General features: G+C 35.6%; 1 protein-coding gene across 2 annotated transcripts in view; it reads right to left on the bottom strand.

The window, feature by feature from the left end:
• The window catches only part of DPYD (dihydropyrimidine dehydrogenase), a 931,708-nt gene that overhangs the window by 626,250 nt on the left and 279,724 nt on the right, over window positions 1-25,734 (bottom strand). The window contains exon 9 of one of the 2 annotated variants that reach the window (XM_069598445.1): window positions 17,159-20,608. The exons of the other annotated variant lie outside the window; for it this stretch is intronic. Within the exon in view, the coding sequence (XP_069454546.1) occupies window positions 20,490-20,608 (119 nt within the window). The 3' untranslated portion in view covers window positions 17,159-20,489. Of the gene's footprint in view, window positions 1-17,158; window positions 20,609-25,734 lie in introns of those variants that run through there. 2 annotated transcript variants of the gene reach the window in all.

Genomic DNA, 25,734 nt, shown 5'->3' on the forward strand with positions numbered 1-25,734 from the left:
TTTCTTTTGTTCAATACGTCAAGATTCAGCCCTGTTGTTTCACGTATCACTAATACATTCTTTTTTCTTGTTCAGGATTATTTCATTGGTGAATATGCCAGAATTTGTTTAATCCTTTTATCTACTAATAGATATTTGTGAAGAATTTATCTCCATTTTTGGCTAATATGAGTATTCATCTAGCAGTCTTTGTTGTGTTCATATTCTTATTTCTCCTGGTGAAATATCTGGCACTGGCATCACTGGGTAGGTATACGTTTAACCATATCAAAATTTACTAAACTGCTTTCCAAAGTACATTTTACACTCCAACCAGTAATGTACGAAAGTTCCAGTTGCGTTATACTCTTGGCAATCTTTGGTATTATTAGTCTTTTTACCTTAGTCATGCCAGTGAGTGTGAAGTGGTTTTCCTGTGTAGTTTTCATTTCCATTTATCTAACGATTAATGATGTTTAGCATCTTTTTCATATACATATTGGCTAGCCCTATGTATTTATTTGTCTGTTTAAAGCTTTTGCTTCTTTTTAAGCTGGATTGTTTTTCTTATATAACATAAATAATTTCTAGCATATTCTAGAAATATATAAACACTATGTTGCTGTTCAATCACTAAGTCATGTCCAACTCTTTGTGATCCCATTAACTGCAGCACACCAAGTTTCCCTGTCCTTCATTACCTCCCGGAGTTTGTTCAAACTCATGTCAATTATGTTGCTGATGTCATCCAACCATCTCATACTCTGCCCCCCGCCCCCTTCTCCTCCTGCCCTCAATCTTTCACAGCATCAGGGTCTTCTCCAGTGAGTTGGGTCTTCACATCAGGTGGCCAAAATATTGGAGCTTCAGCTTCAGCATGAGTCATTCCAATGAATATTCAGGATTGATTTCCTTTAGGATTGACTGTTTTGATCTCCTTGCTCTCTAAGGGTCTTCTCCAGGACCCACAATTTGAATCCATCAATTCTTCGGTGCTCAGCTTTCTTTATGGTCCAACTCTCATATACATACATGCCTACTGTATAATGGAAATGGCAACCCACTCCAGTACTCTTGCCTGGAAAATCCCGTGGACAGAAGAGCCTGGTAGGCTACAGTCCATGGGGTCGCAAAGAGTCGGACATGACTGAGTGACTTTCTTCTTCTTTCTTCTTTCTTTCTACTGTATAAACCATAGCTTTGACTATACCGAACTTTGTCAGCAAAGTGATATCTTTGCTTTTTAATACACTGTCTAGGTTTAAATATATATACAGATGCTTAAGTCACTTTTCCGTGTCTGACTCTTTGCAATGCTGTAGCCTGCTATGTTCCTCTGTCCATGAGATTCTCCAGGTAAGAATACTGGAGCGGGTTGCATGCTCTCCTCCAGGGGAATCTTCCCAACCCAGGGATCAAATCCACACCTCTTGTATCTCCTGCATTGGCAGGTGGGTTATTTACGACTAGCAGGAGATGCAAGAGACACGGGTTCAATCCCTGGGTCAGTAAGCTCCCCAGGAGGAGGAAATGGCAACCTGCTCCAGTATTCTGGCTGGAAAACCCATGGACAGAGAAGACTGGCAGGCTACATTCCATGGGGTTGCAAAGAGTTGGATGCAACTGAGCACACATATAATATATATTTCATGAAATATATATACATGTATGTATGAAATATTTTCTCTCAATCTATGATTTGCTATTTCATTTAAAGGGCAGTTTTAAATTCTGATGAAGTACAATTTATTTATCAAATTTTAATGTTTCATTTTTAAAATTTCTTTCTCACAAGTGTTTTTTTCACCTATCTTATAATCACAAGGATTTTAAGGGAAATCCATAACTTCAATGAAAATTATACTAACAACCATTGAGCTCTTGGTACTAAGAACTGTATTAAATTAACATAATCATCAGAGTAAGACGCATGAGACAAATTACTATCTCCATTTAAAAGATGAGGAAACCTAAACAATGAGAAGGTAAAGAATTTATTCAAAGCGGGGACTTCTCTGGTAGCCCAATGGTTAAGACTCTGAGGTTCTCAATGCAGGGGGCCCAGGTTCAATCCCTGGTCAGGGAACTAGATCCCTTGTGTGGCAAGTAAGACTCAGCAAAGCCAAATAAATTTTGGGCTTCCCTGGTGGATCAACTGGTAAAGAATCTTCCTGCAATGTGAGAGACCTGAGTTCGATCCCTGGGTTGGGAATATCCCGTGAAGAATGGAACTCCAGTATTCTGGCCTGGAGAATTCCATGGAATTTATAGTCCATGGGGTCACAAAGAGTCTGACATGGTTGAGCAACTTTCACTTCACACAGCTAATATTTAACAGTGAAGTGAAAGTCGCTCAGTCATGTATGACTGTGACCCCATGGACTCTATAGTCCATGGAGTTCTCCAGGCCAGAATACTGGAATGGGTAGCCTTTCCCTTCTCCAGGGGATCTTCCCAACTCAGGGATCGAACCCAGGTCTTCTGCATTGCAGGAGTATTCTTTACCAGTTGAGCCACATGGGAAGCCCAAGAATACTGGAACGGGTAGACTATGCCTTCTCCAGCAGATCTTCCTGACCCAGGAATCGAACCAGGAATATTTAACACAATTGGGATTATATTCATGTCTGTTTAACCTTGAATTCCCTGCTCCTATCCTTTACTGCTTTACTGCCTCTATAATTTTAAGCCCAGGTGATAATCTGACTATGCATTTTAAAAATCTAGAAGGTTCTTATTGCTATAGGAGATCATGGGAAATATCTGTAGGATGAATATATAATTTTGATATAATTAGATAAGTCCAAATAGGCCGCTTGTAAATTGGCACTGTGGAGATTCAGGAGAAATATTCCAATGATCACTTTTATATCACAGAATACAGCTTGTGCACCAGTACATGGGTAGTATCTGATCTACATATTCAATAATGGAAATTCTTTGGTTATCTGCAGTGTTCCAAATCATCAAGACAGTATGGTACTGGCACAAAGACAGACATATAGATCAATGGAACAAAATAGAAAGCCCAGAGATAAATCCACACACATATGGACACCTTATCTTTGACAAAGGAGGCAAGAATATACAATGGAGTAAAGACAATCTCTTTAACAAGTGGTGCTGGGAAAACTGGTCAACTACTTGTAAAAGAATGAAACTAGATCACTTTCTAACACCGCACACAAAAATAAACTCAAAATGGATTAAAGATCTAAATGTAAGATCAGAAACTATAAAACTCCTAGAGGAGAACATAGGCAAAACACTCTCAGACATAAATCACAGCAGGATCCTCTATGATCCACCTCCCAGAATTCTGGAAATAAAAGCAAAAATAAACAAATGGGATCTAATTAAAATTAAAAGCTTCTGCACAACAAAGGAAAATATAAGCAAGGTGAAAAGACAGCCATCTGAATGGGAGAAAATAATAGCAAATGAAGCAACTGACAAACAACTAATCTCAAAAATATACAAGCAACTTCTGCAGCTCAACTCCAGAAAAATAAACGACCCAATCAAAAAATGGGCCAAAGAACTAAATAGACATTTCTCCAAAGAAGACATACGGATGGCTAACAAACACATGAAAAGATGCTCAACATCACTCATTATTAGAGAAATGCAAATCAAAACCACAATGAGGTACCACTTCACACCAGTCAGAATGGCTGCGATCCAAAAATCTGCAAGCAATAAATGCTGGAGAGGGTGTGGAGAAAAGGGAACCCTCCTACACTGTTGGTGGGAATGCAAACTAGTACAGCCACTATGGAGAACAGTGTGGAGATTCCTTAAAAAATTGCAAATAGAACTACCTTATGACCCAGCAATCCCACTTCTGGGCATACACACCGAGGAAACCAGAATTGAAAGAGACACATGTACCCCAATGTTCATCACAGCACTGTTTATAATAGCCAGGACATGGAAACAACCTAGATGTCCATCAGCAGATGAATGGATAAGAAAGCTGTGGTACATATACACAATGGAGTATTACTCAGCCGTTAAAAAGAATTCATTTGAATCAGTTCTGATGAGATGGATGAAACTGGAGCCGATTATACAGAGTGAAGTAAGCCAGAAAGAAAAACACCAATACAGTATACTAACACATATATATGGAATTTAGGAAGATGGCAATGACGACCCTGTATGCAAGACAGGGAAAGAGACACAGATGTGTATAATGGACTTTTGGACTCAGAGGGAGAGGGAGAGGGTGGGATGATTTGGGAGAATGACATTCTAACATGTATACTATCATGTGAATTGAATCGCCAGTCTATGTCTGACGCAGGATGCAGCATGCTTGGGGCTGGTGCATGGGGATGACCCAGAAAGATGTTCTGGGGAGGGAGGTGGGAGGGGGGTTCATGTTTGGGAATGCATGTAAGAATTAAACATTTTAAAATTTAAAAAAAAAAAAACTAAAAATTAAAAAAAAAAAAAAAAAAAAAAAAAAAAAAAGATCAATCCATAATGAGACATATTTTCCATACTACATATGTTGAACTATTGTCCTTTAACATATGGCTAATTAAGCCTTTGGCATAACCCACTCTTTTCTTTTGACTAAAGGTTTGGCCTAAAGGCTTAGCTCAAAACGAATTACCTCATTTTTCAAGTCAGCAAATAAGGCTTTTTTAACTTGTTATTTTTTTCACTCAAGCTCTATAGTTGACCTAGATTATTTAAAAGTGAAATGTATACACAGAGTGTAAGAACTCAAGTTTTTACATTAATGCTCAATTAGATCATTCTTCATTGAATTTCACATACGTTTATTTTGCTCTCTCATCTCTCCTCATACTTTAATTTCTTCCTTTTCCACCTCATACATGAATATTGTACATTCATAGTCATCTGCTTTTCACATAAGCCCAGCCTACAAAGCTCCAGTAACATAGCATGATATGCTTAAGGATGAATTTATCTTTAATTTTTAACTTACAAAATGTCCTACATTTTCCTAATAGAAATATTCTCTAATGGCAAGGTATATTTCATCACTGTACCCAGGCAAAACACAAATTGTTGCTAAAGGCTAATAATACTGTATTTTTGAGGGTAATATATTTGTCATAATAATTTACTGTCAGGGTTATTCAGTGACCTGATAGAATTAACTCCTTTTCAAAGCAATAAATTACTTATAGCTGAGTATAACTTCTAGATAGACAAACGGGCTCAAATCAGCTTTTCGTGCTTTTGGCTTTATATATATATCTGCTTAAAGGGATAATAATTTTGTAGGTCTCTTACAATCCCATTGAAAAATAATAACTTATTTCACTGTAACAAATTCAAGAGATATTACTTTTGTTCTAAATACAAATAAAAAATGAAATTAATATTCAATAAAGGTATCAACGCAATGTGTTTCCTCTTTTACAATAAAGGGTTTTCTTTTCTTTTCTTCCTTTCATCCCATAAAAATAAACTGGTTAAGACTCCCGTAAATGTAAAAGTACTTCAGTAACACTTTAATGTTCTATGTCTATATATCTCTATTTTGCTGCGCAGTTTCTTTTCTTTTACCTTCTTCAAATTTTCTGTTTTGTGTGTTTTCTGGAGACAAGGTTCTCTCTCCCCTCTCCCCACTACCTCACCCCCTCACTTGGCTATCATGTTCTACTGCAGAATTTTTCCCATCTTCACCAAACTGTCAGTGAGGAAAAACATCCTTATGACTTTCAAAAACTAACACATCTGCCTATGCTGTTCTTTCCTAGTCTCTTCTTACCCTTCCCCACCTTCTCCTCCTTAAATATCATCATTTCAAACTTTTGTTTTCCATTTTCTTCTTTGCCTTGCCATAAAATGTATTCAGATTTCTCTACTAAAACAGTAACTATAACTTTTTCACCTCTCCTCTTCCCTTAAGCCATTATACACCACTTTTAAGTTACTTCCCCATGATTACTCTATGGGATATAGTGGAATGGTAAGAAAACCATAAAGCTCGGATGTATGCCTCAGTTCTTGAGAATCTAGGTGATCTTAGGCAAGCAACTTTTCTACCCTAGACATGTTTTCTCAGCATTAAAACTGATGTAACAAACACCTACTCCATGGAAATACAGTGCAGTTTACATGAGATCCAATGAGATCATGTGTACAAAGCCTCTAACACATAGTAAGCGTTCAAGAAGATGTTAGCAAAGCTCTTAGGCATTGATGATTCGTGCCAAATTTGACATTTATGATTCAACAGATGAGATTTATTTGCATTAGATAAGAAAACCTTTCAAAAACACCAAATGAACTTTCTAGAATGGTTTTTCTCAAGTTTATCAAGTTACTGATAGAACTTTTAAAGGTTTTTTTTTGTTTTTTTTTTTGTTTTTTTTTGTTTTTGTTTTTTTTTTTTTTTTTCAAAATACTCAACAAAGACAATTCCCACAACTCAGATTCAGGACCCACCAGAGAAAGCTGCATTTCAAAACAGTCCTCACAAAGTAATCATGAAACATTCTCTAGACTGATTAATAGACATTTAAAACCTTCTAAATGACTTGGCTGAGGATTTTAGTTCATTTTCATTATAACTATTTGAGGAGTGCTGACATCTGTGATCAACAAGCTTGTGTTTAACTGTTCAGTATCCTGGCACTCATCTACAATGGTTGGGATGATCAGGAACATGTTAAGAATTCCTACAGGATCCCAGAATCCTTTCAGCATCCTACTATAAATAAAAGGGAACTGTCCATTGCAACCAATTTGATAAGAAAAATATACAACACGTTTCAACTGAATGGTAGGTGATTTTAATGTCAAATTTAAGCATTTTTGGACAATTAGTTCTTTTTGAATAGAAATAAAACCAGTATAATTTTAAAAATTGAATAAAAATGAATGAATAATTTTACATATTGTTATCAGTATTCTAAAAAGTTATAATGTTGAGGAGAAAATAATTTAACACAACAACAATTACCAATGTTTAAAAGATCTGTTTAGTAAATTTAACAAAAATTATCTGTAGTAATAAGTATTGGGTAGAGTTTAGTGCAACTCATTACTACAAATTCATTTTGTTAAGAGGGTAAACATAAGCTCTGAGATAAGACTTGCCTAAGATATTCCTCCTTCCCTCTATTTTCTATACTAATCAACCTGCAGTGGTTTGTGAAGAGCATATGTTCAGTTATTCTGCATTGTGAAAACATATAGAATCTGTGAAGACTGATTTTACATTTCCATAATACATAATGCATATTTTACAGACATTAGGAGAATACAATACTAAACCCTAATGATGGCAAAATATAATTTTAGAGCTGTATCTATCTAATAGTTGTGTAATTAAGAGAATTTCTAAATGTATTAAGCATATAGTAGTACTATATTTAGGGAAACTACAAAATACAGAAAGCCAGTAACAATGCTCTAGGGAAGAAGCAAAGTTAAAAATAAATTATAGAAAACTGAATTTTTTTTTGCAAAATAATTTTATTGGTTATTGAAAATGTGTGGAAAACTCACATCTTACTTTATGTGATGAACATGTCTTTATGAAAAAAAATCAATAACCTTTGTAACTATACCTCATGTTAACCCTTGTTAACCATGTCCTTTGTAAGGACTCCAAGATTATTTTTTAAGTAAAAAATTGCTTTCCCGATTTCTTCTCTAAATATATATGTATTATACAAAATTTTGTTTTCAAAGGTATAATTTCAATATTATTTAGTATCCCAAGCTTACTTTTGACAGATATCTAACATTTCTAACTCCTTAGCAAATAATATCCAGGTTTGGGGATATTGGTTCTGTACATCAACAGCTAATACCAACATCCTACTAAAGAAATTCAGCTTCTTTATGTGAGCTAACATCACTTTTTCTTAAAAACCACAAAACTTTCCTCTTAGCAAAGATTTACCTAATCTATGCTAAGGACAAAATAATGGGACAGAAACAAAAGTAAAAATAACTATGAATAAGTCATGTTGAAATAATATTCATAGATAGAGAATTAGAATAAAGTCATTGCAGTGTGTCTGAGTATCACACTCTTAATTGTGGGCAGTTATACAGTTTCACTGGGCCTTAGTTTCTCAGCCATATAGGGCAGCTATAAGAAACAAATACGTAATCTCACTGATGCCAAGACTTCATATAATACATATAAGCTGATAAGAGTAAAGACTGCCATTTTTTAATTCCTTACCATATGCCAGTTTCACTGAAAAAACAACTTGCATTAGTTCTATTACTCCCAATAATTATGAATTGTGGGATATTGACTGAATATAACCAGCTTTAAGGCTTATCTATTTATTCATTTATTTTTGCTAAGGCACACAGCAAGTAATACCAAATTCAGCTCTCCTGCCCACACTTCACATTTGATTTACAGACATAATCAGCTACAGATGAGGGTTTATTGCATCTTTCCACCAGGATATCACAAGGAATCCCAAATGGAAGAGGTCAGATCAGAAATCATAATCTTCTCCTTTCTTATTCCATTGGTAAACTGATATCACCATCCAATTGGTCAAAAGAATTGTTGAAGCCATCCATGACTTATAGCTCTTCCTTCAATTCTGCACCTGCCTTGTTGATCCTTGCTCCTTTTCTCCATTGATCATATCTAATCAGGTGTTAACACCTACTCATTGCACTTCTTCATGTTTGTTCCCTGCTTTCAGCTCTCACAGCCCTACTTCAGGCCTTCAATTTTATTTTACCTGAATTAGGCACAATGTAAAAATCTCCGAGTGTCCGATCTGGACCTTCCACAATCCATTTCCACAGTGCCACCAAACTGTCTTTCATATCTCTTACCTCTCACATTACATTCTTTCATCTTCCACAGTACAAAAGGAATAAACTAACCAACTAAACTAAACTCATGTGCAAACCATGTAACATCTGCAGAATCTGACTATTTGTTTGAACCTGTCTTCCAGAACATACTCCTAGCAGTAAAAGCTACAGCAACAATAAGGAGCTGTTACATATGATATTCCCTATATCTGGGTGTCCTTCTCATCTCTTGCCCCTTACATAATCTTTGATTTGTCTTTTTCCTATAGAGGTTAATAGCCTAGGATGAATTAAATAGAAGCACATAAAAGTTAGAAAATACAATTTTTAGATGCTGTGCCACCATGTTACATATCATAGGAAAGAAAGAAACAGATACCTGGGGAATAATCAGGAAATGTTTGTATGTCTGTATTCCCTCAAAGCTGCAAGCTTCTTGATAGCAAGGCCATATTAATCACCTATTAAGAATTCAATATTTCCTGAATGAAACAACTAAATGAGGTGATATAAGCAATAACAGGAGTTAAAGATTTAGCATTATAAAAATTATAGAATGGTTGTTGTTTAGTTGCTAAGTCATGTCCAGCTCTTTGCAATTCCATGTACTATAGCATACCAGGCTTCCTTGTGCTTCGCTGTCACCCTGAGTTTGCTCAAAATCACGTCCATTGAATTGGCTATCCATTCATCTCATCCTCTGTTGCACCCTTCTCCTTCTGCCCTCATTCTTTCCCAACATCAGGGTCTTTTGCAGTGAATCAGCTCCCATCAGAGCTGACCAAAGTACTGGATCTTCAGCTTCAGCATCAGTCCTTCCAATGAATATTCAGGGTTCATTTCCTTTAGGATCGACTGGCTTGATCTCCTTGCTGTCCAGGGACTCTCAAGAGTCTTCTCCAGAACCACAATTCAAAAGCATCAATTCTCCAGTGCTCAGCCTTCTTTATGGTCCATACATCCTATACCTGACTATTGGAAAAACCACAGCTCTGATTATGCAAACCTTTTTCAGCAAAGGCATGTCTCTGCTTTTTATCATGATGTCTAGATTTGAGAATGAAAGTCATTTATTATTGATAATACTTTAAGTATGTCTGTTGCTATTTTTCAGTGATGTCAGAGTTGGATTCGAAGAATAACACAAAAATACTAGATTTTTCAAATAACAGTTTCAGACAATATGGACACAGTTAGGTAAAAAATATAGCTACATATATTAAACTATTCAAAACTAATTTTTAATATAATACTGTGTCAAAGCATTTTTAAACTGTACCTTATTTTGTTCTTAGAGGTCCTGATACATAGAAAACTTCTAAACTCTACAAGTGAGGTTTGCTTCTCCTAGTTTCCCTAGGCTGCTTTCTGAATCTCATTCAACAGAAAAAAGGGGGTGACAGAAGAGAAATAACTTTAAGATTATGTTGCCTTCACAAAATTACTCTTTCCTCATATCCTCCTCAAGCTTCTATTTTTCAGAAAGTTGACTTTAAATTGCAAAAATATGGTAGTTCAGAATTAAAATGAAACAAACAACTCCACTCCAAAACACATGCCCAGAACCGAGGTGCTTTCATAACGAGTGTGTGTGTCTATAGCATGTGTATACCTGTAAACACATATATGTAGAAGGAAAAAGAACATATTTAAATATAATGAAAAATAGTCACAAGGAAACCTGACAGCTTCAGGGTCAAATCTATACGTTTCTAACAGGATACTTCACTGTTGAACCAATTATTACAGACTTAGTCTTTTCTAGTCCTTATTTGATCCATGCTATAATAACCCAGAATTTTGCCCCTAGAAATTCTAGTCAATCACTACCAAAAATTTATTATAAGGGTGAACAAAAGATATACATAACAATGATTCAACTGTCTCTAGAGTCCCCCATTAAGAAAGCATCTCTACAGTCAATAGCAGAGGAAAACATAGATATGGCCACACAACTTTAATAATTCATTTATTGACTGTATCAGAGTTCTCTTCCTTAGGAAGTAAATTTATATACAAAAAATTTTAATTTTATAATAACAACTGATTATACCTTTCCAAAATGACAATAGGATTTTTCATTACTAATTATGATCAACATTTGGGTTTTAGTTTTTACTTTTCTTGGGGGAGGGTATTTTTCTAGGCAGCATAAAGGCAAACCTAAATCCAATTTAAGTCAAGTTTAAGAAAAAAACAAAAATTGAATAAATTAGTCTTGAATTCAATATATTTTTACAGTTGGTCAAACAGATACTGAACTAAAATAAAACGTGTTTTATTCCACTGAGTAGCACAGGAGAATGCATTTCTATTTTATCTTATTACCTTTAAAGCTAAGAAAAATCACAAATTCAATAGCCACATTTTTCATATTCAGTATTTAGTTTAATTTTATCCTCTTCATTTACCACTTATACTTTTCCTACAATCTTTAATAAACTTTGCTATATAACAAACACCTTACCTGTCTGTTGTAATAAAATGACGGATGCAGCTGCATAAAAACATAAGGGTATGTTCCGAATAATGACCAGCTTACTTCCCTGAGTACCGAAAATAAAAGAAACTATGGTCTGAATGGCTCTTTGCTACTTCCACGTTGAATCAGTAGGGGCTAACTCTTAGAAATTATAATGGAGAGTTGAGAGAAAAAACAAAATAAAATAGAAGTTACATAGATTTTATAAATCATATCCTAACCTAAAGCAAAGAAGATTTCTATTTCATATGCTCCTTTTTACCCTATCAAAAATCAATGAGAAAACATAAAACTAACCATGAATCACAATTTATAAGATTACACCTTTATAATCATCAGTCACTTCAAAAACACTGAGTAATTTCAATCTCAATCCTGATGTGATTTTAAATCTTGGCTGTGGTTTTATTTTTTTCTTTGGTTTGAAACCAAGCATATATTCATTTACCAAAGATTACTTTTAAAGAATGAAATTATAAACCTGAGAAAAACAGCAAGTTTACCCATGGTAATAATGCTTTTAAAAAACTAATACAGGCGTGGCATCAGGAAGAAAATTATTTCTGGATACACTTTTCAGATAATCTATTTGCTAAAATAGTAACCAAGAAGCGAGGAAGTCAGGTGCATTAATGAACAAGAAAATGTGGGGACCCACTTAAGGTAGCCTATTTCAAAGAGCATTAAAAGAATAAACAGGCTTCCCTGGTGGCTTAGTGGTAAAGAATCCACCTGCCAATGCAGGAGATGCAGGTTCAGTCCCTGATCCTGATCCAGGAAGATCCTCTGGAGAAGGAAATGGCAACCCATTCCTGTATTCTTGCCTAAAGAACCCCAGGAAAAAGTAATCTGGCAGGCTACACGCTATGGGGTTGTAAAGAGTCAGACATGACTGAGCGACTGACCAATAACAACAGCAAACAAAATATACAGTGATAGATACATCTTCTGCTTCAAAGACAGGTTTTATAACAGCAGTTCTTAGAAGTATTCTACAAACAGGTATACATTCTCAAAACAAGTTAGGTGGTTTGAGATAACTTGATAAAAATCAAGTTACTAAAAAGTTAACTTGATTTTTATTATATGTAGACTTCCATGTAAAACTTTCTCTTGTCTCAAAACTATGAGAAAATAAAGCAATTAATATTCTTAAGTAATTCCTTATTCTATGGTCTGCTGGCCAAATCTGGTCTTCTATCTACAATACAGTTTTACTGACACACAGCCATCTGTGTTCATGCGTTTACATATATTCTATTCTATGCCTGCTTTTTCACTATAAAGGCAGAGAGTTTGGTAGTTGGGACAGACACTATATGGCCTACAAAACCTAAAAGTAAATACTGATTTCTGTTTTTTAGAGAAAAATTTCGATGACTTCTCATTTGACTTTTTTTTTTTACCAGTTAGAATCTCAAATAGATATTAATATTTAAGTTCTGTCTTTCAATATTCCCTGCCCCTTTTAAACTGAACTTCTTGCTGAATTTTGCACTCTCTTCCCATTTTGTCAGCTTATAATCTGAGGTCCTCATGAATTCAAAAAAGTAATTTTATTTTACTCAGAGAGGTTCTTCTAATTCATTCTCTGGATTAATTCTGCATTAACCTATATCTTTAACATTTATTACATCTAATACTATCACTGCAAGTTTCTGTTGGTGATAGTTAGGATGCAAATAAAAGTATTAAAAGTCCTTATATACCACCTCACACCCATTACTTTGGCTGCTAACAAAAAATCAAGTGTTGGCAAGAATGTGGAGAAATTGTAATCTTTGTGCATTGCTGATGCAAATATAAAATGATGCAGTCATTATAGAAAACATTATGGAATTTCCTTGAAAAATTAAACATAGGATCACTGCATGATCCAGCAATTCCACTTCTGGGTATATACAAAAATCAGGTGAAGGCAGAGACTTGAAGAGATTATATGTATACCCATGTTCATAGCAGTATTATGCACAACAGCCAAAAGATGGAAATAACCCAAGGGTCCACTGACAGATGAAAAGATAAACAAATGTGGTAATACATAAAATAGAAAGTTGTTTAGCCTTAAAAATAACAGGAATTCCTGACACGTGCTAAAGCACAGATGAAGCTTAAAGCGTGTGTCTGTGTGTGTGGCCAGCCACTCAGTTGTGCCTGTTTACGACTCCTCTGTCCACGGAATTTTCCAGGCAAGAATACTGGAGTTGGTTGAGATTTCCTCCCCCAGAGGATCTTCCCTAACCAGGAATCAAACTTGTGTCTTTTGTGTCTCCTACACTGGCAGGCAGTTTCTTTACTACTGGGACACCTGGGAAGCCCAAACCTTGAAGACATTATACTAAGTGAAATAAGTCAGCACAAAAGAACAAATACTGTATGATTCCACCTATACGAAGTACCTAGTATAGTTGAATTTATAGATATGGAAAGTAGAAGAGTAGTTACCAGAGAACAGGGGAAGGGAGAATAAGGCATTGTTAAATGGGTATACAGCCTCAGTTTCGCGTGTTGAAAGAGTTCTGTAGAGGAATGGTAGTGAGTGATCGTAGTGCAACAAGGTAAAAGTACATAATGCCACTGAACAGTACACGTAAAAAATAGTTAAAATAATAAATTTCATGTTATGAGAACTTCACCACAATTTGTAAATGAATTTTAAAATTTAAATCATTATATATGACCAATACCATCTCACTGTATTGGTTAACGGTAAAACTTTGGTTTCAGATGGACCTGCATTCAAATCTTCTAGGAAAGACTAAATTACTTAATTTCTTTCAGACAATTTATGTATGCATGAAATGAAAGAATCAAAAATATCTAAAATTACTTCAAGATAATTAAAACAATTCGTATTAAAAACAAGTCAGTACTTCAAGAAATTTAGCTGCTATATGTGTTATATTTATATGTGTTGCTCAGTCACCCAGTCGTATCCAACTCTTTGTGACCCCATGGACTGCAGCACACCAGGCCTCCCTGTCCCTCACCAACACCCAAAGTTTGTCCAAGTTCATGTCCATTGCATTAGTGGTGCCATCCAGCCATCTCATCCTCCTGACACCTTCTTCTCCTTATGCCCTCAATCTTTCCCAGCATCAGGGACTTTTCAAGGAGTTGGCTATTTGCATCAAGTGACCAAAATACTGGAGCTTCAGCTTCAGCATCAGTCCTTCCAATGATGCTGGAAGTCCTTCAATATATTCACATGTACACAATTCTTATTTATGAATAGCATTAAAGTAGACATTATTTTCTGGAGAAGGCAATGGCACCCCACTCCAGCACTCTTGCCTAGAAAATCCCATGGACGGAGGAGCCTGGTGGGCTGTAGTCTATGGGGTCGCTAAGAGTCGGACACGACTGAGCAACTTCACTTTCACTTCTCACTTTCATGCACTGGAGAAGGAAATGGCCACCCACTTCAGTGTTCTTGCCTGGAGAATCCCAGGGACGGGGGAGCCTGGTGGGCTGCCGTCTATGGGGTCACACAGAGTCGGACACAACTGAAGCAACTTAGCAGCAGCAGCAGCAGCAGCAATTATTTTCTAAATCAATCAAAACCCCTATATTTATTTTGCAATCTATAATCCTTAGCAGCTACGGTAGAAGTTTAATAACATACTTCGAAATATGATTAGCTGATGATAAGATTAAAAGAATAAGAACAGTGGCAATGCACCTGAATATTATATGGTCTTTATAAAATACAAAAGAAGACTATTTTCTTTCAGTAAAAGGAAAACAGTCATAGAGATATCAATTGCAGTAAATTTTAAAATAAATTATCCCAGCACTGATACATTTATCAGTAAAATATAAATATTAAGGCTTAAAAAACAAAGCCATCAGGTACATAAGAAAGAAGTACAAAATAGGAACTTAAACAGCCAAGGTAGCAATTTTTCATTTAACATTACTTGTTTCCACTAAACTGGATGTACTGACATAATCTTTGACTAATTAACTCAATATCAACATCTTCTCCAAATTTAACTTACGAATTAAGAGTTGGATGCACAATTTATCTCTGTAACACAAGCAAAGTGAACATCTGTTAATTTCCTGTCATGGAAGTTTGTGTTTGGGGGGGGGGGGTGTGAACAGAGCCTCTGATGTGCAATGTTCTTCCCATCTGCACACCAGGTGGCACTGCATGGCTAATCAGAAGATAACACACATCAAGTTTCTCACAATTTTGAGATAAAAAAAGTAAATAAATCAAAATTTTGTTTTGAAACTTGTTTCTTCAATGTCTATGGCAAATATGCTTTAAAGTGTTCTCTAAAGATTCATGTTGTTTTGAGTTAATAAAATAAATTAATCATGATTGTAGTACTGTTTTCTTCATATATTAACTCCTTATATAACTTAAATAATATTATGAATATGAGTTTAAAAAATCAAGAAAGAATAATGTAACCAATCTAAGTCCTTCCCCACTGACTTCTATTTATTCATTGAAATAAATTTATGTCATACAAAAGAGCCTTGAGGAATTCAGAGAATGATTTTGCTTGAGGCCTCCTAAACCATTCAAAGATAGGATCTGGAGAAAAAACAATTTGATACCAATTTCAATTGAATTGTTTCTAAAATAAATGTATTACTTAAAATACAATGTCTTAATGAAGTCTCTTCAAAGCACATGTCCTTCTTTAGAACACACTGCTTGCTTTTAAGCATTTATGTCAAAGGTGTTCAAAAGCCCATGGAAAAGAATATTTGTTCATCTGATCTAGTGCTTCTAGCCAAAGACTGTATAATCTAACCTGTATAAATAGTAAATAAGCGATAAATGAGACACAGATTAGCTTGCAAATTTTCTTATTTCTATTCTTTGGGAAAATTTACTTCTACTGATAGAACGCTAGAGCATATGTAGAAATATACCTAGTTTCCTCTAATTTACATCAACTCTGCCATTTCCATATCATTTCTCATGCCTCTTTTATATCTTTCAGTGTTTAATGGGCTCCTTTATCAAATTTTAAATACAGTGATTTACAAAAGGGTAAGATATACAGAGTTGTGTAGTTTGTAATGTGAATAAAGCTGTCTTTACCCCAATAGTATGCCTCAACTCTAATTGGAAATCACTGATGTTTTATACATGTGTGTTTGATACAGTCGTGAATTTTAGATACAAATTCATTGAACAGGGGGTTTGGAAATGGAGGTTGTGTACTGTGGCATTTCTTAATACTTCTATGATAATATCCACTATCTAAATGATTTCTAATTCTGTTAATTATTTCAAAGTTTATCCTCCAATATTAACATTCTACCTATAGAGGATAACCCATACCTACAGGATGATTACTATATTTAAGAAAATCCATCCTAACTTCCATAGTGAAAGTTCAATAATATCCCATTCCCAGATCAGATGATGATTTTCACCCACCAAAAAGATGTAACCATCAGTCATAAGCCAGTGTGTGCATGTGTGCTCAGTGGCTTTGTCATGTCTGACTCTTTGTGACCCTTTGAACTGTATCCCATCATGCTGCCCTGTCCTTGGGATTTTCCCAGCAAGAACACTCGAGTGGATTTCCATGCCCTTCTCCAGGGCATCTTCCCGAGCCAGGGATGGAACCCATGACTGTTGCATGTCATGCATTGCAGGTGCTTTAACAATGGGCTCCTGTTACATCAGCAACTACTGTAAGTGAAATATATTTTCATTCTATAAAAAATATATAGAGAAATAAAATAGAAATGTCTCCATGTCTTTATCCAAAGAAATCCAAGGATGCATTCAATATTTAAAATATAATTACATTTCTTCATAAAATTTTAAATAAAAAGAACATGAGCTACAGAATATTCTAAAATAATCCTCTTGCTAAATAAATTACTTCCTTTTTGACTACTATATGGAAGCAGTAAATATGCTTAAAATCAATGGTTAGTTCAATAGATATTTATTGAGCACCTATAATATTCCAGGAATTCTACCAGCAGAAAAATCTATTTTTTAGAAAAGATTTTCTTGTATCATCATCTTCACCATAAAATACGTATTAAACACCCTCAAGCAAATAGCTTTGCCTTTACTAAAAATGTTCAAAAATACCTAATATTCAATACAGCATTATAATATTTGGTATAAGCATTTGGCATAAATGTAAAAATGTTATTAACTAAACCAGTTAGAATTAGAAACTTATTGCCCTGAATAGGTCTTCACAGGTGGCACTAGTGGTAAAGAATCTATCTGCCAATGCAAGATATAAGAATTGGGGTTCAGTCCCCGGGTTGGGAAGATACCCTGGAGGAGGGCATAGGAGCCTACTCCAGTGTTCTGGCCTGGAGAATCCCATAGACAGAGGAGCCTGAAGGGCTACAGTTCATAAGGTCACAAAGAGTCGGACACAACTGAAGCAACTTAGTATGCATGCATGCCTTTGAGCAGGTAATCAAAATCATGAACATATCTTTGTATTTTGTCAAAAATAAGATACCTGAAAAGTACATAAATTTAAAAAAAAGTTAATTGATCAAGTATAGTTTCAAACTTAAGAAGTCATTATGCTATTTTTCAACTTTTTCCTTTGTTTCTCTTTTCACTTTTTCAATTTATTGTTGTTCAGTCATTCAGTCATGTCCAATTCTTTGTGATCACACATACTGGAGCACACCAGGCTTCCCTGTTCTTCACTACTTCCCAGAGTTTGCTCATACTCAAGTCCACTGAGTCAATGATGCCATCCAACCATCTCATCCTCTGTCACCTGCTTCTCCTGCCCTCAAATTTTTCCAGCATCAGAGTCTTTTCCAATGAGTTGGCTCTTAGCATCAGGTGGTTAAAGAATTGCAGCTTTAACTTCAGCACCAGTCCTTTCAAAAAACATTTAGGGTTCATTTCCTTTAGGATTGACTGGATTGATCTCCTTGCTGTCCAAGGGACTCTCAAGAGTCTTCTCCAGCACCACAGTTCTAAAGCATCAATTCTTTGGCACTCAGCCTTCTTCATGATCCAACCCTCACATCCAAACATGACTACTGGAAAAACCATAGCTTTGACAATATGGACCTTTGTTGGTAAAGTGACGTCTCTCCTTTTTAATACGCTGTCTATGTTTGTCATAGCTTTTCTTTCAAGGAGTAAGCGTTTTTTAGTTTCATGGTTACAGTCCCTTTCCACAGTGATTTTGATCATTAAATTTCAAAAACTCATATTGACATACTAAATGTCTCAAGAAACATGCTAAAACTGTAGAATACACTTAAAAAACTAATCTCAGCTCTCACAGGTTTTTAATATTGTATATTCATGCATGGGGTGTAGGAGTGAATATATGCACACAACCAAAAATGAGAAAAATAAATTCAGCCCTATAAATAACAAATAAAACATTTTGCTATGTGTGAACATAGAGCAAACATTTATTTCAGCAGGATGAGTATGAGAGTTTTGTGCAGGAAATATAATTTGAAGTTAATATTATAAGTATTCATTTTACCATATGGAGACAGACAAAGTTTTTCTCAGAGTATAGCCAAGGTATAATGGTGGGAGACTATAGGTTACCCATGAGGAATGGCTAGAAATGTGGTAGTGGGAAGGTTAAAAAGGGGTATATTTTGGACAGCTATGATAGTCAGTTGAAAGTCATACTAAGAAAATATGACTTATTCTGAATGTACTGACAGTCAAAAAAAGTATCGAGACATACATAGCTTATTTTTATGTAGTGTTACCATAGGTGGAAAGTTCTTCATATCAGAGTATCATATAACAGCAAAGGATGAGATGGTTAGATAGCATCACCAACTCAGTGGACATGAATCTGAGCAAACTCTGGAGGGGAGAGAAGGACAAGGGAAGCCTGACATGCTGCCGTCCTTAGGGTTGCCAAGAGTCAGACATGACTTAGTGACTGAACAACAAAAAAGATTACTCAGAGAAGCAGTGATCCGCATCCTAGGCACCAGATTGACTCCTGCTGCCGTGATTAGAATGGTCTAATATAACTGAACTGTTTAGGGATCAGTGTCAGCTTGGTAAACTTAGAACAAGGAAATGTAGAGGAGAATGGACTTAATATATATCTTCATGATAGGGGATCAAATAACTCCAGGTTCATTGACTTAGATGCCTTTAAAAAGACACCGCCAATTTCCTCAGATTCTTCCCCCCAACCCCCGCCGCCTTTTCTGTGATTGGAAAGTTGACCAGCCCCTGTTAACTGCTTCTGCAGATTAAGATGCACTTTCTATAGATATGTTAATATGATCAAAGACTAATTGTCCTACATCTATTTTATCTCCTTCTGGGGGCTTTGCTTGAACCCATTAAGCGATGATTTAATGAACTCTCAGCTGGAATTCTATTTCCCTCATTTCTGAATTCTTGGGAGCCATCTCACAATTATACCGGAGTACTTACAAATGACACTAGAGTAGACATTACTGCAAATTAAAAAATGTGGATTGGCAAAATATCCATGCCCTTTCTTTCACTTACAATTAAGTCAGGTTTATTATTTTAAAATAATCTATTCAGAATTGTGCATAATTCTTAAACAACTTCAGTTTTTCAGAAATGGGTGGTCTAAAAACCCCATTTCATTTTCTTCTAAATAAATGGAAGTATATGTGATTGTGTACAATTTAGAAACTCCTGATTAAGAAGCTAATTAAGAATAACTTTTACAGAGAAGAATTCTGGCTCTAAGAAGGCACAAGAGATTTAACTAAAGGCCGCACAAGCAAATTTAATACCGAGGTCTCTCAATGGATTTCCTTAATTGTAATTATCTCTTCTTCAGCTGTTACAATATTTGGGCATCATCACATTTAAAAAATATTCTTTTCTGATAGCAATGGAAGAAACTCAATGGTGGTAACAATAAGACAAGTAAGGCTAAGAATAAAGCCTAATTCTTTCAGATTACGAAGTTCCTTGTTCAAGATCATTAAGTAGAACTCCTCAATATAAACAGCTGTCATCAACTAACATGTTGATTTTCAGTCATTGTGTCCGCCATAGTTTTTTTTCCTTTTTTAAATTTCTATTCTTTCTTTCTGTTTTTCGGCTATGCTGGGTCTTTGCTGCTGTGAAGGCTTTTCTCCAGTTGCAGTGGGCAGGGCGTACTCTCAAGTTGCGGTGCAAGGGCTTCTCATTGTGATGGTTTCTGTTGTTGCAAAGTATGGGATCTAGGGAACCCAGGCTTCAGTAGTAGCAGTTCTCGGACTCTAGAGGCTCAAGAGCTGTGGTGCTTGGGCTAGTTTTTCAGTGGCACGTGGGATCTCCTGGACCAGGGATCAAACTGGTGTCTCCTGCATTAGCCACTAGGGAAGCGCTGCAACAGCTTTTTACGCCAAAGTCTTCCCAGGTGGCAAAGAACCTGCCTGCCAATACAGGAGATGTAGGACACTCGGATTTGATTCCAAGTCAGGTTTACTCTATGCTAAGTCACCAATGGGGTCTCAAAGAGTTGAACATGACTGAAGCAACTTCACACACAGAGATGTTTGCATTTATTACACTTTTTCCACATTCTGTATAAAATTCTCTTTCCATGTTTTGATTGCTATTTACTAGTTTTCTTTAACATTGCTTAGCCTTAATTTTTTATCCATAGAGTTTATAATATGTACTTCAAAGGTCGTCATAAAATTGAATGGCATAAATTATATTAAAGATTGAGAATAGAATATTTTAGCTAATACTGCTAGTACTATCATTATCACCACCACTAATATCACTGTCCCTACTTTTCATTTCATTTATATAATAACACTACCTTAAAACTAATGTAGTAGCTATTTCTCCTTGTGTTTGATTAATATTGTAATACCCTAAAACTCCAACATATTTTAACATCCTACTAACTTATTTTGGCAAATAGTCAAAACAGCTGCATTAATATCAATAATTTAAAAATACTTATAGAGTTCCTACTGTGTGCCAGGAACTGTGCTAGACATTGAAGATTTATCAATGAGTAAGGCACACAGACTCTTCAGACTACAAGAGTTTTAACATCTGGTGGTGGAAACAAATACATAACCAGTCTACTATGATACATGGAAATAAATGCTAGTATCGGATCTGGACATTCAGAGAGGGAACAGAAACATAATGGTGTGATGACTGATGATGGTGAAGCAGCTTTATTTGTCCACGGTAAAGAGGGAAGGTAGTGGACAGATCATTACAAGCAAAGAGAATTACATGAAGTAGAAAAAAGGACATGGAAGAACACAAATATGAAAATAGTGGCAGTTCTGGGTTCAAGCAACACCCAGGTCCAAAAATTGATTTTAAAAAATTGAGATGAGGTAAAACTGAAAACATTTCAAATGTCTGCAACACCTAATGTAATAAGTCACTAAAGACATAAGTTGTTAATAAATTATGAAAAGCCTCGACAGTCTATTTTAAGGGATTTTTCCTGTATTTTGAAGAAAACAGGGAGCTATTGAATGGGGGGATGGGGGAATCTAAATGAGAGAATGATGTGATGAGATCTAATTTTAGAAAGATCACTATTTCTGTTGTTTGGCTCATAGTGACCAAGGAGATTGGTTAGGAGGCTAAGGAGTAGCCTAGGAACATGAAAGGAGGAGAACAGTGACAGTCTCACGAGAAATCTTTGGAGTCGACACAAGCAAAGCATAGGGTGGTGATATTCAGCTTTTTAATATCCTCCTGCAGTCTCTGCTCCCTTTGTATCTATTGTGATTATAATTATGCATTTTACTGCTATTTACCCCATAATTCTTTCTCTCCCCAAGTATTAAAAACAAAAATTCAAGAAAGAAAACTACTTTGTCAAAAGAATATATAAAGCATTACACCTTTTCTGAAAGTGTCTTAGTGGATGTTCCTTCCCTTACATGCTTGTTTAGTTTTTTCATCACTGTCATGCTTTATGAGAATATAAGTTGTAAATTACCATAAAATGGACGATCAGAAATGGGAAGAGAGGGACTTCCCTGGCAATCCAGTGGTTAAGAATCCACCTTCCAATGCAGAGGATGCAAGTGCGATCCCTGGTCGGGGAACTAAGATTGTACATGCCACGGGGCAAGTAAGCCTGTGCAACAAAACTAGAGAGCGCTCATGCCCCCAAAAGACCTAGTGTAGCCAAATTTAAAAAAAAGGGGGGGGTGGGGGAGGGAAATAGGCTACTTTGAATCAAACCTTAAGGGTTTGATTCTTCAGTCACCTAGAACAGTGATACTCAGATTGGCTCTAGAATATAATCACCCAAAAGAACTAAAACAAAAAGAAACAAATACTTAGAATACTGTAATCATGCAAAACCTATTTAATTCACTCAGCAGCTGCTTATTGAGAGGGCTGTCGTGCTATGGGGAAAAGGCAATTAGTACTTTAGGTCCTTTACAATGTACAACAGTGGGTTTTGAGCATTGACTAATAAAACCATTTTAAAAACACATTTTCCATATAATGGAATATGCATGTGCAAGCCCATACACCAAAAACAAATACACATATGATGGAAAAACATTTTTCTCAAAATAATACTCACCCTAACGATGTGCAACACACTGATATTTTCTATTATTTTGTGCTCATTTTTAATAACAAAAAAATGATGATTGTCATCCATTATATTGATTTTAATACCAACCAAAGAAAGCCATCCAATACTTTGAAAAAACTTGTACAGAAGATGTTCTAACATTATTTCTAAACACTGACAGTAACACCCTGTGCCAGTGCTTTTATTTCAATAAAAATACCAAAAACTTAAAGTCTTTGAAATAAATACCAATTATCTCAAAGATAACTCAATCCAGTTTGAATAAGGCACAGAGCTTTATCTCACTTATTTTTATTTCACTTAGAAAAAACTAAACCTTTCATGGGTAAAGAGACATACTCTTTCAGTCTCACAGTGATGTATGTACAATGAGACAATTTCCTTAATGGATTCTGTTAGAACTTGGAAAAAACCTAAAAGTGAGCAAAGTTTCACCAGCAATAGCACAAACAATATTACAAATCAGTACTAACTTCAGAATCTGAGATGGACTGACATGCTACGGACTTATGCACAGATTTACAAAGCTATCCTTCATAAGTTATATTTAATGAAAATGTAAGTTTTTATTTTTCTTCGAGACTAACAGAGAATGAGACATAGTTACAAACATAGGTCTAAAATATGATATTCGCAATGACAGAAAGAGAAAATACTCCATTATTGTTATAACCAACAGGTTAAGTGCTAAGTTCTGAGTTTCTTTCTTGGCTATTACCTGCTCACTGATTTCTCTCAATAAGGATTTTATGTGTCAAATACAAATAATGATGCACATCAAGGGCAAGACTTCTATTTTTCACTCTCTATCTATCTATCATCCTCCTTCTATATAAAAATAGAAGTTTAATGAAGCACTATGTCCACTCAGCTAAAGGCTATATTTCCCAGCAACCTGTGCTGCCAGGTATGTTTATATTACTAGGGTGTACACAATAAGATAAAAACAGAAGTAGCATGTGCAGTTTCTGGGTCATAAATTTAAGAAGAAAGGAACTCCCTTTCTTATTTCCAATTTTTATTAGTAGGAATGTGGAAAGACTGGCCACCTAAGAACCAAAGATGGAAGACACGTGTTGAGGATGGTTCACACTGTTAAACTGAGAGAGGACTAAACATATATCTTGTTTAAGTCTTTATTATTTTCCTTTCTTAAAGTGGCCAAACCTATACCCTAAGTAATAGAGAATTCCTATTCCAAAATTTACTTCTCTATCCTGAGTAGGAAAAGGTAGGTAAAGTGAGTGAAATCTAATTACAATATAGAAGCATGGTGAATGAACACAAGCATGGAAAGATGTGAGGCTGTCTAAGTAATAAGCTGTCAGATGGTAACAGAAAGGTCATAAATTCCCAACTTGGCAATCAAGAGTATCAAGGAAGTACTTCCTGGAGAGCAAGGCTACTTGTCTCCTATACACAGAACACCACTCTCCTTTTTTTTTTTTTCTTGACAAGATGAAACTTTCTTGTACATATTTCATACAGAATACTCAAAGAGAACATAACTGCATTCTACACATCACTACACTAAAATGTCAAAAGATTCACTTCTCAGCATGAAAATGCACAGAAACATAAATATGAAAGGACTTCACATTTTAAGTGCTTTATTCACACCTCAATGCAGAGTCAAATGGAGTTTTGTGAATGGGATGTAGCACTATCAAATAACATATGGAAGGGGACTTAATGGAATAAAAGAAAACTCTGAAACATTCCTGATTCTTGCGATGGAAGATATCACTTTATAATTGAAACCACTCAGACTGATAAAACATTCAATTCTTCCCAATTTTGATATAATTTGCTTCTTGAGCAGTTAATTTGGAGATGTTTCAACGTATTGGCTGTTCATTTGGCCCGTATCTCTTTAGTACAGAGATTCTTTGTGGACAAAGTTCATAGAGATACATGAAACTGCATTAGCATATACAATTCCATGTCTTTTACATACAAATGCTATAGGAAACTCGGAGAAGGCAATGGCACCCCACTCCAGTACTCTTGCCTGGAAAATCCCATGGACAGAGGAGCCTGGAAGGCTGCAGTCCATGGGGTCGCGAAGAGTCAGACATGACTGAGCTACTTCACTGTCACTTTTCACTTTCATGCATTGGAGAAGGAAATGGCAACCCACTCCAGTGTTCTTGCCTGGAGAATCCCAGGGATGGGGGAGCCTGGTGGGCTGCTATCTCTGGGGTCACATAGAGTCGGACACGACTGAAGCGACTTAGCAGCAGCAGCTATAGGAAACTACAATGGTGAATTTCAAATAGCTATCTGAAAACATTGCTAATGTTTCAGACCTATTGCTTGACTAAATTTTCATTTATTATTAACTAAACACACTTTCCCTGGAAAAGGAAATGCCAACCCACTCCAGTATTCTTGCCTGGGAAATCCCATGGACAGAGGAGCCTAGTAGGGGTACAGTCCACCATGTCACAAAGAGTTGCACACGACTTAGCAACTAAAGAACAACAAAACATATTTTAATATGCATTTGATGAAAGTAAAAGCAACTTAATGATTTAATTTTGCTGGTATTGGTATGTGAAAAAAATAGTTTCCCTATTTCTTTATGTAAAATTCTCAGTACAAATGTAATGTTGAAAAATAAAGCCAAAGTCAGGGGTAATGCTGCTAAAAATGGAACCTAGGCAATATATTCCTATGTATTTTCTCTTTCCTGTTCTTATCTCACATAATTATACTTAAATAACCTACAGAAATATTGATGACAACGGCAATCAAGTTTATGAAAGAAAGGAGCTTGAATAAAGACATTTAGGAGCTAGAAGGCAGTGGAAATTTGTCTGCCTCTTCCTAATTTTTCACCTAAGTAAAGGGAGTGACAAGATGGTTTTAAGACTTTCTATCAACTAAGCAGTAAGAGAACACATACCATCTTGATAAAAATTTAGTAGGCGAAAAAGCATTCCTGATGATTTTACTCTA

The sequence above is a fragment of the Ovis canadensis genome, chromosome 1, assembly GCF_042477335.2.
Source record: "Ovis canadensis isolate MfBH-ARS-UI-01 breed Bighorn chromosome 1, ARS-UI_OviCan_v2, whole genome shotgun sequence".
Lineage (NCBI taxonomy): Eukaryota > Metazoa > Chordata > Mammalia > Artiodactyla > Bovidae > Ovis > Ovis canadensis.